Here is an 11,494-nt window from a genome sequence, read left to right as displayed (position 1 = left end):
CACTGGGGTTGGTTTTGAGCATGAGGAAAAGAAGGCTGCACAGATTGCTCTCTTAAAAATTCCCTTAAACAAGATGCCTATGGAGAGTTTCCTTCACCATATTACACTTTCTATCACCTACAGTAAAGACCAGCTCCTTTACATTCCTCAGCTCACACTCAAGATGCTATACAGTGTTTTCAGATTAACAGGTAACAAATGAGATAGACACAAAGCTTTAGTTAATATTAAGCGAATGCTGTGAGAAGTCTTATTACACAGTGAAGACAAATCAGACATTTAGGCAGGCTGAACCTCAGACCCAATCAATGTATTGAGGCTAGCCTAAAGCCACACAGGCTTCAAGCACGTGTGAATAGGTAAACTTGAGTCCTCCCACAGGAACATTATTTTGCATGCCTGCTGGCCCACACTTCTTGCCCAAAAGCTGTCTCTCAAGCCAGGTGAGTTTTCAGATCATGTAACCACTCACTTGCAAGTACTCTACATAGACATACACACTGTTACATAGAACAACTGCCCTGTAAATCTCAGAACCCAAGCTGCAGGTGTTCAAAGCTTGTGTGTCTTACTCCACACCCGAGTATTCAGGGGCAGAGCCAACAGCCCTCACAGTCCAAGCGCTGATGCTTAACTAAGTGACAGATTTTCTGATCAGATTTTCAGATTTTTTCCTTCCCAAGAAGGACTCGGTGGGAAGCTCCTCAAGTGCTACATGTTCCAACCTCTGCCCTAGCTTTTGTAAAACAAAAATTAATGCATAATTTCTAAGCATGGCTCATCACTTCATTATTTAATATAGTGGTGGTTATTTTTCTCTGTATTGTTGTAACCACACTCATACAATTCAGTGAACAGAGATGAATTTATTTTTCAGCATCACCTATTTGTAGTTCTGTTTACCTATGGCTGTGAATCTCACACTTCAATACTAGTTCTCTTACATTCCTTGTCACTGTCCTCTGCTTCTTCTGGGGTGTCTTTCTGCTCAAATGCTTTTCTGAATGGTAGAATAAAATCTGCTTGTCCAGGGGACAGGTTAGGAAATGTGGCATCAATATACTTTTGAAAAGCTTGTCTTGTTGCTTGTATTTCAGTTTCCAGGCTGTCCTTCCAATCCGTCATCTTTTCCAGTTTTTGCGTGAGAGTCTTTACCTGTTCTGCTGCTGCTTTCAGCGTAACCATCACTTTTTCCAACTCATCAAGATGTAGGGTCTCTGCTTCTTTGAGCTGTTTTTCAGTCTCAATCTGATTCTCTTTTCGTGTGATACTCAGCGCGATATTAATCTCATGATGTTTTTCTTTGTTTAATTGCTCTATACCCTTATGATATAGTTCCTCAGCTAACATACTTTCTTCTTTGAGTTGCTCTAAGTGCTTTCTATTTGGAAAAGAAAAAGAAGAAAAGATTTGTAGGGAACACCTGTTATTAAAGATTATTTAAAAAACAATTTAAGTCTATTCAGGTTGATGTAAAACCTCTCTTATTCAACTATAAATATACATGAAATCAGAATTTGATGTAGGACCTTTGAAACAAAATAGGGTAAAAGAAGGCCACTGATGATGCAGAAAGGCAGCTGCAGAAGATTGTATTTCTGCACGTGTCACATCCAGCGATAGTTTAATGATGCTTGCTTCCAAATGAAAAATATAAAGGATTACTATTTCACTCTTCATTCAGGTCTCTCTTTGAGCTAGCACTTAAGTATAGAATCATAGAATCATGAAGGTTGGAAAAGACCTCTAAGATCATCGAGTCCAACCGTCAATCAGTACACACTGATTTTCAAATAAACTTTGAAAAATTCTGCCCTCAAGTAAAAATGCTGTCTTGAAGTGAAATCAAAGAACTGATTTCTAGAATACAGATTCAACTGTAATTTTGTTTAAGTGGTACTGAGAACATCTTTGTGCTAGCACGTCAGTAATAAAACATATAATTTATATTATGTAGTCAAAACATTATGGGTGCTCTTCACCAGAGTTGGCTCAGGGACACATAAACACTGGTGCATCAGGCACCCATTAAGGTTACTGAGCCAAATACTTCAATGCAGAGAAAACAGTTTCTGCCCTCTGTTATTGCTCCCTCCACTTTGCTGGACATATTTTCGCAGAACTCTGCTAACATGAGAAGTTAAAGAGACCAGCTAAGTTTATGCGGAATATGATTTATCTTTGTCAGAAAGGGCATGTTTTAATAGTGAAAATGAAGGTATTAAATAATGGATCAAAACTTAAGTGTGACTCTGTTCCGAAAAAAAAAAGCATCTTACAAAGGAACACACCTGAACCGATCTTTTCATTGTGAGAGTATAGTGTTATTTTGTTGTTTGTGCTGTCAAAAAATTAAATGTATTCTATTCTTAAGGGAGAGGGGTGTGTTGTTATTTTGACATCAAAGCTCTTTAATTCACAACGCTTAATCTATATGAGTAGAATCTCCTGTGCCCTGCAGATCTCCATATGAACCCACCTTTTTCAGTTTTGCATAGATGTCATGAATGGCACAATAGGCCCCTGAGATCTTTATTCTTGATGACTAAGTCAGCCATAAAAAGCAAAACTTTTGGATCCTTGGTTGGCTTTGTGATACTAGCTTTTAGGAACAAAATACGTTTTATTTGTACAGGGGGCGTCAGCGAGAGTGAGCCTGCAACTCTTGCTGGTCACTTGACATTTCCAAATACGTTTTTTTCTAAAGGGTCTATCGATCTTTTCCTAGAAGACCCACATCTGAGCAACGCTGATGCAATTCCGGTCATTTTCTTTAGCACAGCGTGTTTGCCAGTCAAGTCAGGGGAAACACTAAGAGCACCTGTGCTGTCTGGCTGCTTCCTTCAGGGCTGCTTCCCTCTCCTGTTTCCTGGCTTTGGCCACTGCTTGCATCTTCTCCCGGGCACACTCCATGAGGACACGCTGAAGTCTGTGAGCCATGCGCTGCTCTGCAGCTTCAGCCTCTCTCTTCCGCTCATCCTCCATGTACTGCTGCATCTCTGCCTTTGCCTTCCTCACCTCTTCCTTAAGTGAAGTTAAAAGTAGAAGTAAGTAGTGACAGCAGCTTATTGCTCAGTCGTCTTTAAACAATACCCAGCAAAGCCCAGCAGAACAGACTTCAGGAAAATATTACGGGGCAATTACAGTGACTTATTGTACCATCATTCCACATCATCCACGTTTTCTACATAAGGCACAAAAAGTTCCCTGATGTATTTTCTTCACAAGCTCACGTGGCCGGTGGCATGGTTTTAGAGCGAGATGGAGAAGCAGCCCGGCCCTTGGTATGCTCGTCAGCAAGATACTGCTCTGGCTGATACATAAAGGTATGACAACACTAATCTTAGGTTGTCTGGATGGACATACATACATCTGGAATCTCAGACAATATATACCAATACACCTCTGTTGCCATTATAGGCCATGCCACACCTGACCATATAGTAAAGCAACCCAACCCACTTAACTCACTGCCCAGTCATCTATGCGGCTTTGCCACCATTCACAGTTCTTTCCAAGACCCCTGACAAGTGCATCCTCTGTGGAAGTGGCAAGACACTGTTGGGAAAGCTCTGGTTGCTTAGATCTTGGTGGGTTTTCTAATGCAGGATGAGCAGAGTTACATGAGGTCTGCTGTAAATCTCTTGCAGCATGTACAAGCTCTGTATTCTGTATATTTTTGTGGATACTGGTTGTTTGTCTAATGCTGGCAAGTGGAGTGACAAATAATAGGACCTGCCTACAAGAAACCTAACTGAAACCATTTGACCATTAGTGGTAGTGGAACAGCCACATCAGCACTGCTGCAAAAAGCCATTCCTGAGGCTATCAGCTGAAGGCAGTTGTCTTTGACCTTTTTTGACGTAAAAAACCACTTCAATCACTCATTCAGTGATATGTGTTGTTGGCTGCCACTATCTGTTTGCTTAGACAGATGCTGAGTAAATTTTCTGCCGCCACGTCTCCAAGCCAGCTGCTAGTGAGCAGTTAGCTTACTGTCAACACACCTCTTAAATGAACTGCAAGAAACACAGACCACCAAATCTAAAACATCTTGCAATTATTTTAGTTGTATCTGCCTCCTCTTTTGTTTCAGCTGTAGAATTCTGTATCTGCTCCCTAGTCCTTAGTCACTGGAGCCAATGTTAGCAGGACAAATGGTACATGTTCAAATCCTGAGCACTCAGGTCTACCAAGATATGCGATAGGCTTATGGCAAGTAATTGCATGATTAAACACGAGGAACTGAGCTTCTGCCAACTATTGTCAGCAGATGCTATGACTGCAAAAGACAGAGCTCCCTTGGAAAACAGCTCCATAAAACGGAATGAACTCTGACGGAAACTTACGACCGCTGTAAACCTCCCTGCTTTCCGCTTGAGATGCCAAGCACATTGCTTTGACTGCCTGCAGTATAAACAGATAGCTATTTAGAAACTTGTATAAAATAAAATTCCAAAGCAAAACACTCCAGCAATTCTCTGCGCACCCTTCTTCTGCTGGTGGGAGGCTGCAAGACTAAGGGTGACAGCTGTTAGATGGACTGCATAATGCCTGACTGAGGAGTGCTCGGATGCTCCAGCGGTAAAAAGTGCTGTGAAGCGGTACAGAAAGCAGGAAGGCTCAGATCCAGGAGGCAGTTGCCCTCCTTTCTCTTTGTATATCTCTAAGTCTTTTCTCAGATATCCAAACAGCTATATAAAGCATGTGCTAAGCATATATTGAAATACAAAGCTACAGCTGGTGTGCTTCATTTAGGAATATACATATACTGGCAGTTTTCCTTCTCCTCCACCCCACTTAGGGTCCAGGTTCAGCAAATCAGTTAAACACCTTTCTAGCTTCGATGGACATGAAACTTCAGGACAGATTTAAAGTTAAGCCCGTATTTAACTGCCCTTAAGAAATGCACCTAATCAGGTTCAGTGGCTGGCTGAATCAAGGCCTGACAAGGAATTTTCAACAAAGTTCACAAACTTCATTCAGTTAAAAAAAAAAAAAAAAAAAAAAGGTGAAACGTGCTGAAAGTGAATTAAAAATCCAGCTAGCTCAAGCTCACATCTCATCTAGCACAAAGACAAAGCCAGTCATCTTTCAGGCCAAGTACTTCTCCTGGCACTAGAGTTCAAATCTCAGCTGAATGAAGGTCCATTTTTGTTTACATAGAATGACATTCTTGGTTGTCAAACACATGGTTCTGTCATGCTGGCTATTTCCACGGTAATGAAAGCAAACCGGTTCATACCCTTAACTCCTTTTCAAGTTTTTGTTTAAGGTCTTGTACAAATGCACTGTGGTTAGCGGCTGCCTCTTTGAGAGCTTTATCCACTGCATCTTCCTTGTGCATTTCAGCCTTTAAAACAAGTTATTATTTAAGTATAGCTGCTCACATTCTATTAACATCCTATTAAGACGAAGCAGAGGTTACATAATCAATAGTTCTGTATTTTCTATTTAAGAAATCAGAGCAAGTTAAATTTAAAACCAGATGGCAAAATACATTTTGGCCCATTTGGCAGTTTTATTGCAGTGATTCCTGTTAAAATGTGGCCACACATTTTAACAGGAATGTTACAACTGAGCCGCCACAGTTGTAACCACTATACATATATATAACATAAAGGGCAGTTTCAGAATCTTATATAGCACTATGGGGAACAGCTTTAACAACCGATAACTTCTGTGTGCTTTAGAGGCCATTTTCAGACCAGATGTAAAATTTGTTATTAATTCAAAGTATGCTTTGTTGTGATCAGAAGCTGGGGAAATATGTGCACACAGAAATCTGCAAAGGAGGAGCTGAAATTTATGACAGCTCTATAGCAGTGACCTCAAAGTTCTTCATTAGCTGTCTTTACGCTATAGCAATTATTCCAAAGAAGAATAATCATTTAAATGGCAGGAGCATAATTTAATTTACCTGAGACCAAAGTTCAGCTTTAATTTTTTCAATGCGCTCTTGTATCTCTGCCTCCTTCTTTTCATGTTGTTCTTGTTGAATGTCTGCTCCAATCTCTGCACAATCAACACAAGCAGATCATGCACAGCAAACAACCGGAGTGCAGAAACCCATGCCCTTCTCCCAACCCCTTTGCTTGGCTCCGCAGCTGAATTAAAAATCAAAAGACGAAAAAACACACACCCTCATTTCACATATAGGAAAACACAATTATTAATGCTTGTGCAGTTCCATAAATGTAGTAGGAAGGTGCTGAACCCAACTCTCACCTTCTAGGCAAGGCTACACAACAGGAGAGCATCACGGGTGTCCCTCCTGACTCCCCGTCCTGACGGCCATCCACAAGGCACAAGCGATAGGTCAGTCCTCAGCTTTCTTGGGAATGATTCACCCATTTCTATCTGTGATCGAACCTCGCGGCAGCTTGGGGGATGGCTTTGCTCCCTTTAGATGCTATGGGTGAGACGGTGCCCTCTTTGGCTCCCTGTGCCCTCAGAGTCCTCCAAGGCTTTCAGTGAGGTCTCTTGCCTCGAGATGCCTTCAGATTCCTTCATGTCACTCTTGGGGCACACAATAAATATCCTCAGGGGGATGTGGCAGAATATTTCAGGTGTTTGGAACAGAGCATGCACATACGATGCAATCCCTCTGTCTCTAGGGCTGCTGTGTCTGTCCAAGGCCAAAGCAGCCCCAGTGCTGCAGGATCACAGCTAATCCCTTCTCAAAAGGGGGAGCGAAGCAGCATGGAGGTGAGCCACACTGCTTCACAGGGCCTAGGCCAGGGGTGCTCCCTTTAGCAACATGGATGGGGTCTAAGTAAGGTCTCCTCCTGTGGACATTCTGTGAAAGCAAACAAGTAGCCCTGCTAACTCATTTGAAAGACCGGTCTTCAGCACCAAGGATTGCCCAGAAGAGAAGCCACTGCAGAGGGAGGTGGACAAAGATGCCTTTCTGTAACCCAAAACTCCCCCCGCCCAGTGGGATCTCAGATCCCCCCCCTCCGCCTTTCCTACTCAGTGCCAAGCCTGGGCATTGCTTTGGATCCCATTCTCTGTGCTTGACAGGCCCAGAGCATCACATTTTCCTGGATTATTATAAAGGAAAATGAAAAAGGAATAGAGCCATAGGAGCTCTAGCTTTCACACAGCCACTGGAGGATTAAGTCTCCCGCTTTCACTCCAGTCTTCTTCCCCACTCCACATGGGTGGGCAAAGTCCTCTCATGGAGCTAACACGAAGTACAAGGAAAGCAGTATCAGGATGCGACAAAGGGGTCAACTGATTTAAATCAGCAAAATAGAAGTCCAACAGTGCATAAATCTTAGCAGCAAGCATGTTGCGCTCTGACTGTGTAGCTTTTCCCCAGTCCATTATATTAAGCAGTAAAGAGAAAATAACTTAAAAAGAGACTGTCTGGCCTTCTGGACCTGTTTTACAGTGTGTGTGTTGACGCAGGGCTGAAGCCTCGTGTTCCGAGATATGCACGGCACTCACCCTGCTGCCAGGGCTCTCAGTACACTGATAATCTCTTGATATTGTTTAAAATTGAAAGCAAGCACACTCCTCTTCACACATTAATTAAAATGCACAACATGATTTCTACAAAATTTTACACTGCTGATCAGAAATCTCTATGACAATTAGGCGTGGCATATAAAGATACTTCAGATTCTTGCTAGATCCTCAAACATATGAATGCCACCATATGCTTTACTTCATTGTTGAGGTTATGCCAGAAAAAAAATCAAACCTCAAGAGGCTCTACAGAGCCTCAATCTAAGGTCAGCAGCCAGAATCAGGTATAAGAAGGTAGGGTTCAGGATAAAACATCCCAGCTGTGTCCTGTTGAAGGATGAGGGGATGATCTTTGCAAATGTTAAGTCAAGCATAGTTCTTCCCAAACTACCTGAGCCTTAGAAAACATTTGCTAACGGTCTGACAGCTAATTCTCTTTTGCACTTCATTATGCCCAAATCTGAACGCCTTCACGCACCACAGGACGGCTGACCCTGTCCCCCCTCTGAATATGCAGGGTTTATTAATACTCAGACGGTAAGAGCAGTTCTTTCTTACCGAGATGTGAATGCCTTCATGACTGTCAAGAACAGATGGATACAACAGCTCTTGGAGTTTTCCTAAATCTCAGATTGCGAGGAAAGGATTTCAGAAACAAACTTACCCAGTATATCACGATGAGTGTAATACCGTGTTCTGAAAGGCTTATACTCCCGAATCCGAGCAAAAGTAGCGTTGGAAGGTGGTGGTGGTATTATTTTTGAACACACAGAACAACAAACAAAGGAGTCCAGATCGGGACTTCTAATCATTGTGGTATTCTAGTATTTTCCTGTAATACAGTTACTAAAATGTCAGAACTCTATTCCTGATAGATCTCTTGCTTGCAGGCATAAACGCTTATTGTGGCTACAGGAAACACGCAAGCCGACGAAGAGAGAAAAATCATTGACTATTACTTTTTACCAAGTTAGCTGAAATGTTTGCCTTCAGATAAGGATTCACACATGCTGACAGCTCAGTAACGTGCTGTAGGCAGATGATGAGGGAGGGTTGCACGAAGTGACCCCTTCCAGCCTTAGTACAGCTCCCTACATAGCAACTGTCACTAGGCAGGGCTGGCTTTGCTCACAAAGAACTAACTTTCCATGGTAATAGTTAAGCAGCGTCACAGCAGGCTTTGGCTTTTTCATGCACTTTTTTGTTGCTGAATGTCAACAGTTCCTATTCAAACCATGTAGTCTAAGGAGATTTTAGGAGCAGTACAATAGCTACTGTTTCAGATATTTGAATCAGCATTTTGTTGCTGCTCTTGGTAAAGATGAGAAAGCCAGCAGACAATAAGAAATTGGCAAAAACCTGAAAGAGCCTCTGCCCGGGAAATCATTTTGACTCACAGTTCCTGTCAAGCCACCTATCATCCATTGTAGATAATTATTACTACATTAAAGATGAGATTGAGAAAAGCAGAACAAAAGAAACCGTATTGGTGCTGTTTGCTTATCCTCCAGATGCGTAAGGGGAGCAGTGCTTTCAGAGTTGAGCAAACAGGTTTTGTTACCGATGTAGTTTTCTTTGGGTGGGGTTTTCTTCCCTTTAATCCCTATACACACATAGTTTTTATGATATAAATCAGGGACTTAAAACAGCAAATGCCAGTATTGTTACTATAACACCCATTAATTTACTACATTCTTCTCTGTATTTGCATTGCTTTATCTCCTTTTTATATATAATTTTTGTAGCATTAAGAGAGTTACCTGTACAGCAGCTGCCACAAATAAATACGGAGAAGCTCCTTAATAATATGGACAAGTCTAAACACTCTAAACAGTCCTTCAGCCTGGGCAGTTCTAAATTAACCTGGTTAACAGGACTTTACCCCATCCAACAGGTAAGAGGCCCCATCTCAGACAGCTTTTCTATGAAGTGCCATTGGCATGCACATCACCTAGACCCTGCCCAGGTCAGTCCCACACCTTTCTCTTTCACCTCCCCCCCTCCTTTTCCCTCAGTAACTTCCAGATCCATATTCACTTCACAAAACAGAATTCAAAATTTTGAGAACCCAACTCCTGCATTATTCCCAAATATGTGAAAATGAGAGACTGGGCTTTCTCACTTCGAATCATCTGCAGGTGTAAGGATCAAAGTGTGTATTTTAAAAGCCTGCAGAAAAACAGGTTAAAATGCTTACTGTAGCACTGTTTTTGGAATAATTGAGTTAAATTCATGCAAACGACCAAGACTCATGCATTTTAATGAACGGAAGAGAACTAAAATCCTGTGTGACCCTTTTTAAAAGAACGGATTAATTCTGAAGATCCATTCACATCCTATCAAACAAAACCTATTCTACAGGATATGCACAGCATGTGATAGTTCTGAATATTTGATCGATTCACCTGGAAAGCCCTTCACGGATCAAAAGGCAAGTAGTTTCCTCATCTGCAAGCTTTCGGATTTGCCCAAGACCTTGCTGTTGTGAGGCAGCTAGGCCCACAGAGGGGAATATGCTTTTAAAGGCTGTAAAAATGCCTTTTTTTTTTTATAGCTTCATGAAAGGTAGAGCTCACTTCCCTTCTCAAGAAGGAGGTAGCCAAACCAAGGCCCAGCTGAATTTAAGATACAGATAACTGCAAAACATGGATAGGAGGAAAAATTGCAGGTTCAAAATGAAGGATTTAGAGGGAGATACAGAGAAATCCCATAGAGCAACTGCTATCCCTCAAGGCAGTCAGTCACCTATTTTATCCTCAAAACCAAAATCTTTCGGTAACAAAACCCAAAGCAATTCCCAGAGTGGCAAAGCAGATGTCCCTGCACGTTCTTTCTTCTTTGGCTTGACAGAAGCCACCTTGGCCAGAAGAGGGTTAACAAAGAGGTCTCTCAGCTTCCTGGGAGCCCTTGATGGGGCTGTAAGTATGAGGACCAGAATGGAAAAATGCAACCAGAACATTAATAAGGATCCATGGTGGAAAAAGGGCACAGCCTGGTATGCGCCCTCCCACCACGTGTTCTGGAGTTTGGTTAATGGGGTACTGTCTAGGAAATGCCAGGCACACAGAAGTAGCTGGAGGAGCTCATAGGAGAAGGCCTCAGTGCTGGAACAGCAAAGTATTCACCTGTACAGTTTGCTCAAGGTAAAGGCTCACAGGGGACCACCTCATGTGCTAAGGAAACACCACAACGCCCGCCTGCCGTCCAGCCACACTCACAGCAGCACCAACCAGCATACTGCTGAGGGTCACCTCCAACCCGCAAGCGGGGCTGTTTGGCAAGACTGGGCTTGTTCAGGTCGACACATTCTTTTCTCTGTGTCTGTAAGAACCTGTTGATTTTAGACTTTCCGTTCCTTATTTTGAGTTCAGTAACCTAGAATAAATTAATGTTACATAATGTACTTTGCAATATAGAGAAATTTAATTTTCGAACGCAGCTTAAATAAACCAGTCCTGCTGACGAGTCAAGAACATCCCACAAGCTCTGGCTAACCTGGGGTTATACATATTGGTTGGCAAGCTGATACTGGTATGTTCACTGATCTGCTGTCCGATGCCAAACAGGAGCGGTAATGGCTGAGTTCTTCCTGCCTTTCTCTTGGCAGAAGCACTCGTTTCACTTTTTCTCCTCTATCTAGCTACTGATTTTTTTTTTCATTTGTAAGGAAGAGTACATTAGCATCCAAGGATTATTTTGGCCAGTATTTTACAAATTCCTTTATTAAATAAAACCCTCCAATGACTGCCTTATCAGATCTTTCTTGCCTTAAAATTATTTTACTTGCACCACTGTTAATCATCAACTTTCAACAGATCAAGAGATCAGCTTTTTCTTTTCACACACACTACATTATGCCTTCTGTTTAAAAAATAAAAGGCAAACCCCTGTTTTCACTTAATCAAAGAGAGAAGTGAGCTGAACTATCATGTAAATTTCTAAGGCATTTACCAGTCTTGACTGCACGTCCGAGTCAATTGCATGTCTTCTGACATACTGTGAAGATCGCAGACAGCAATTC

At 42.1% G+C, this 11,494-nt stretch overlaps 1 protein-coding gene across 1 annotated transcript; it reads right to left on the bottom strand.

Annotated features, from left to right (window-relative positions):
- Positions 1-157: 157 nt before the first annotated feature.
- On the bottom strand, positions 158-8,285 carry C3H6orf163 (chromosome 3 C6orf163 homolog). The gene is made up of 5 exons (XM_076335454.1): positions 8,138-8,285; positions 5,921-6,015; positions 5,246-5,353; positions 2,822-3,024; positions 158-1,381 (listed from the first exon to the last, which is right to left on the bottom strand). Exons 1-5 carry the CDS (start codon positions 8,283-8,285, stop codon positions 919-921), a joined length of 1,017 nt encoding a protein of 338 aa, XP_076191569.1. The 3' UTR covers positions 158-918.
- Positions 8,286-11,494: the final 3,209 nt, after the last annotated feature.

This window comes from Aptenodytes patagonicus, chromosome 3 (assembly GCF_965638725.1).
Source record: "Aptenodytes patagonicus chromosome 3, bAptPat1.pri.cur, whole genome shotgun sequence".
Taxonomy (NCBI): domain Eukaryota; kingdom Metazoa; phylum Chordata; class Aves; order Sphenisciformes; family Spheniscidae; genus Aptenodytes; species Aptenodytes patagonicus.
This window is presented reverse-complemented; position numbering and strand designations above follow the sequence as displayed.

Excerpts from the sequence above, each read along its gene's own strand:
- C3H6orf163 (XM_076335454.1), bottom strand. The coding sequence starts at position 8,285 with ATGATTAGAAGTCCCGATCTGGACTCCTTTGTTTGTTGTTCTGTGTGT. Across the intron at positions 3,025-5,245 it reads AACTTGAAAAGGAGTTAAGG|GAAGAGGTGAGGAAGGCAAA; the intron begins GTATGAACCGGT and ends ACTTCACTTAAG. Across the intron at positions 1,382-2,821 it reads GAAGCAGCCAGACAGCACAG|AAAGCACTTAGAGCAACTCA; the intron begins GTGCTCTTAGTG and ends TTTTCCAAATAG.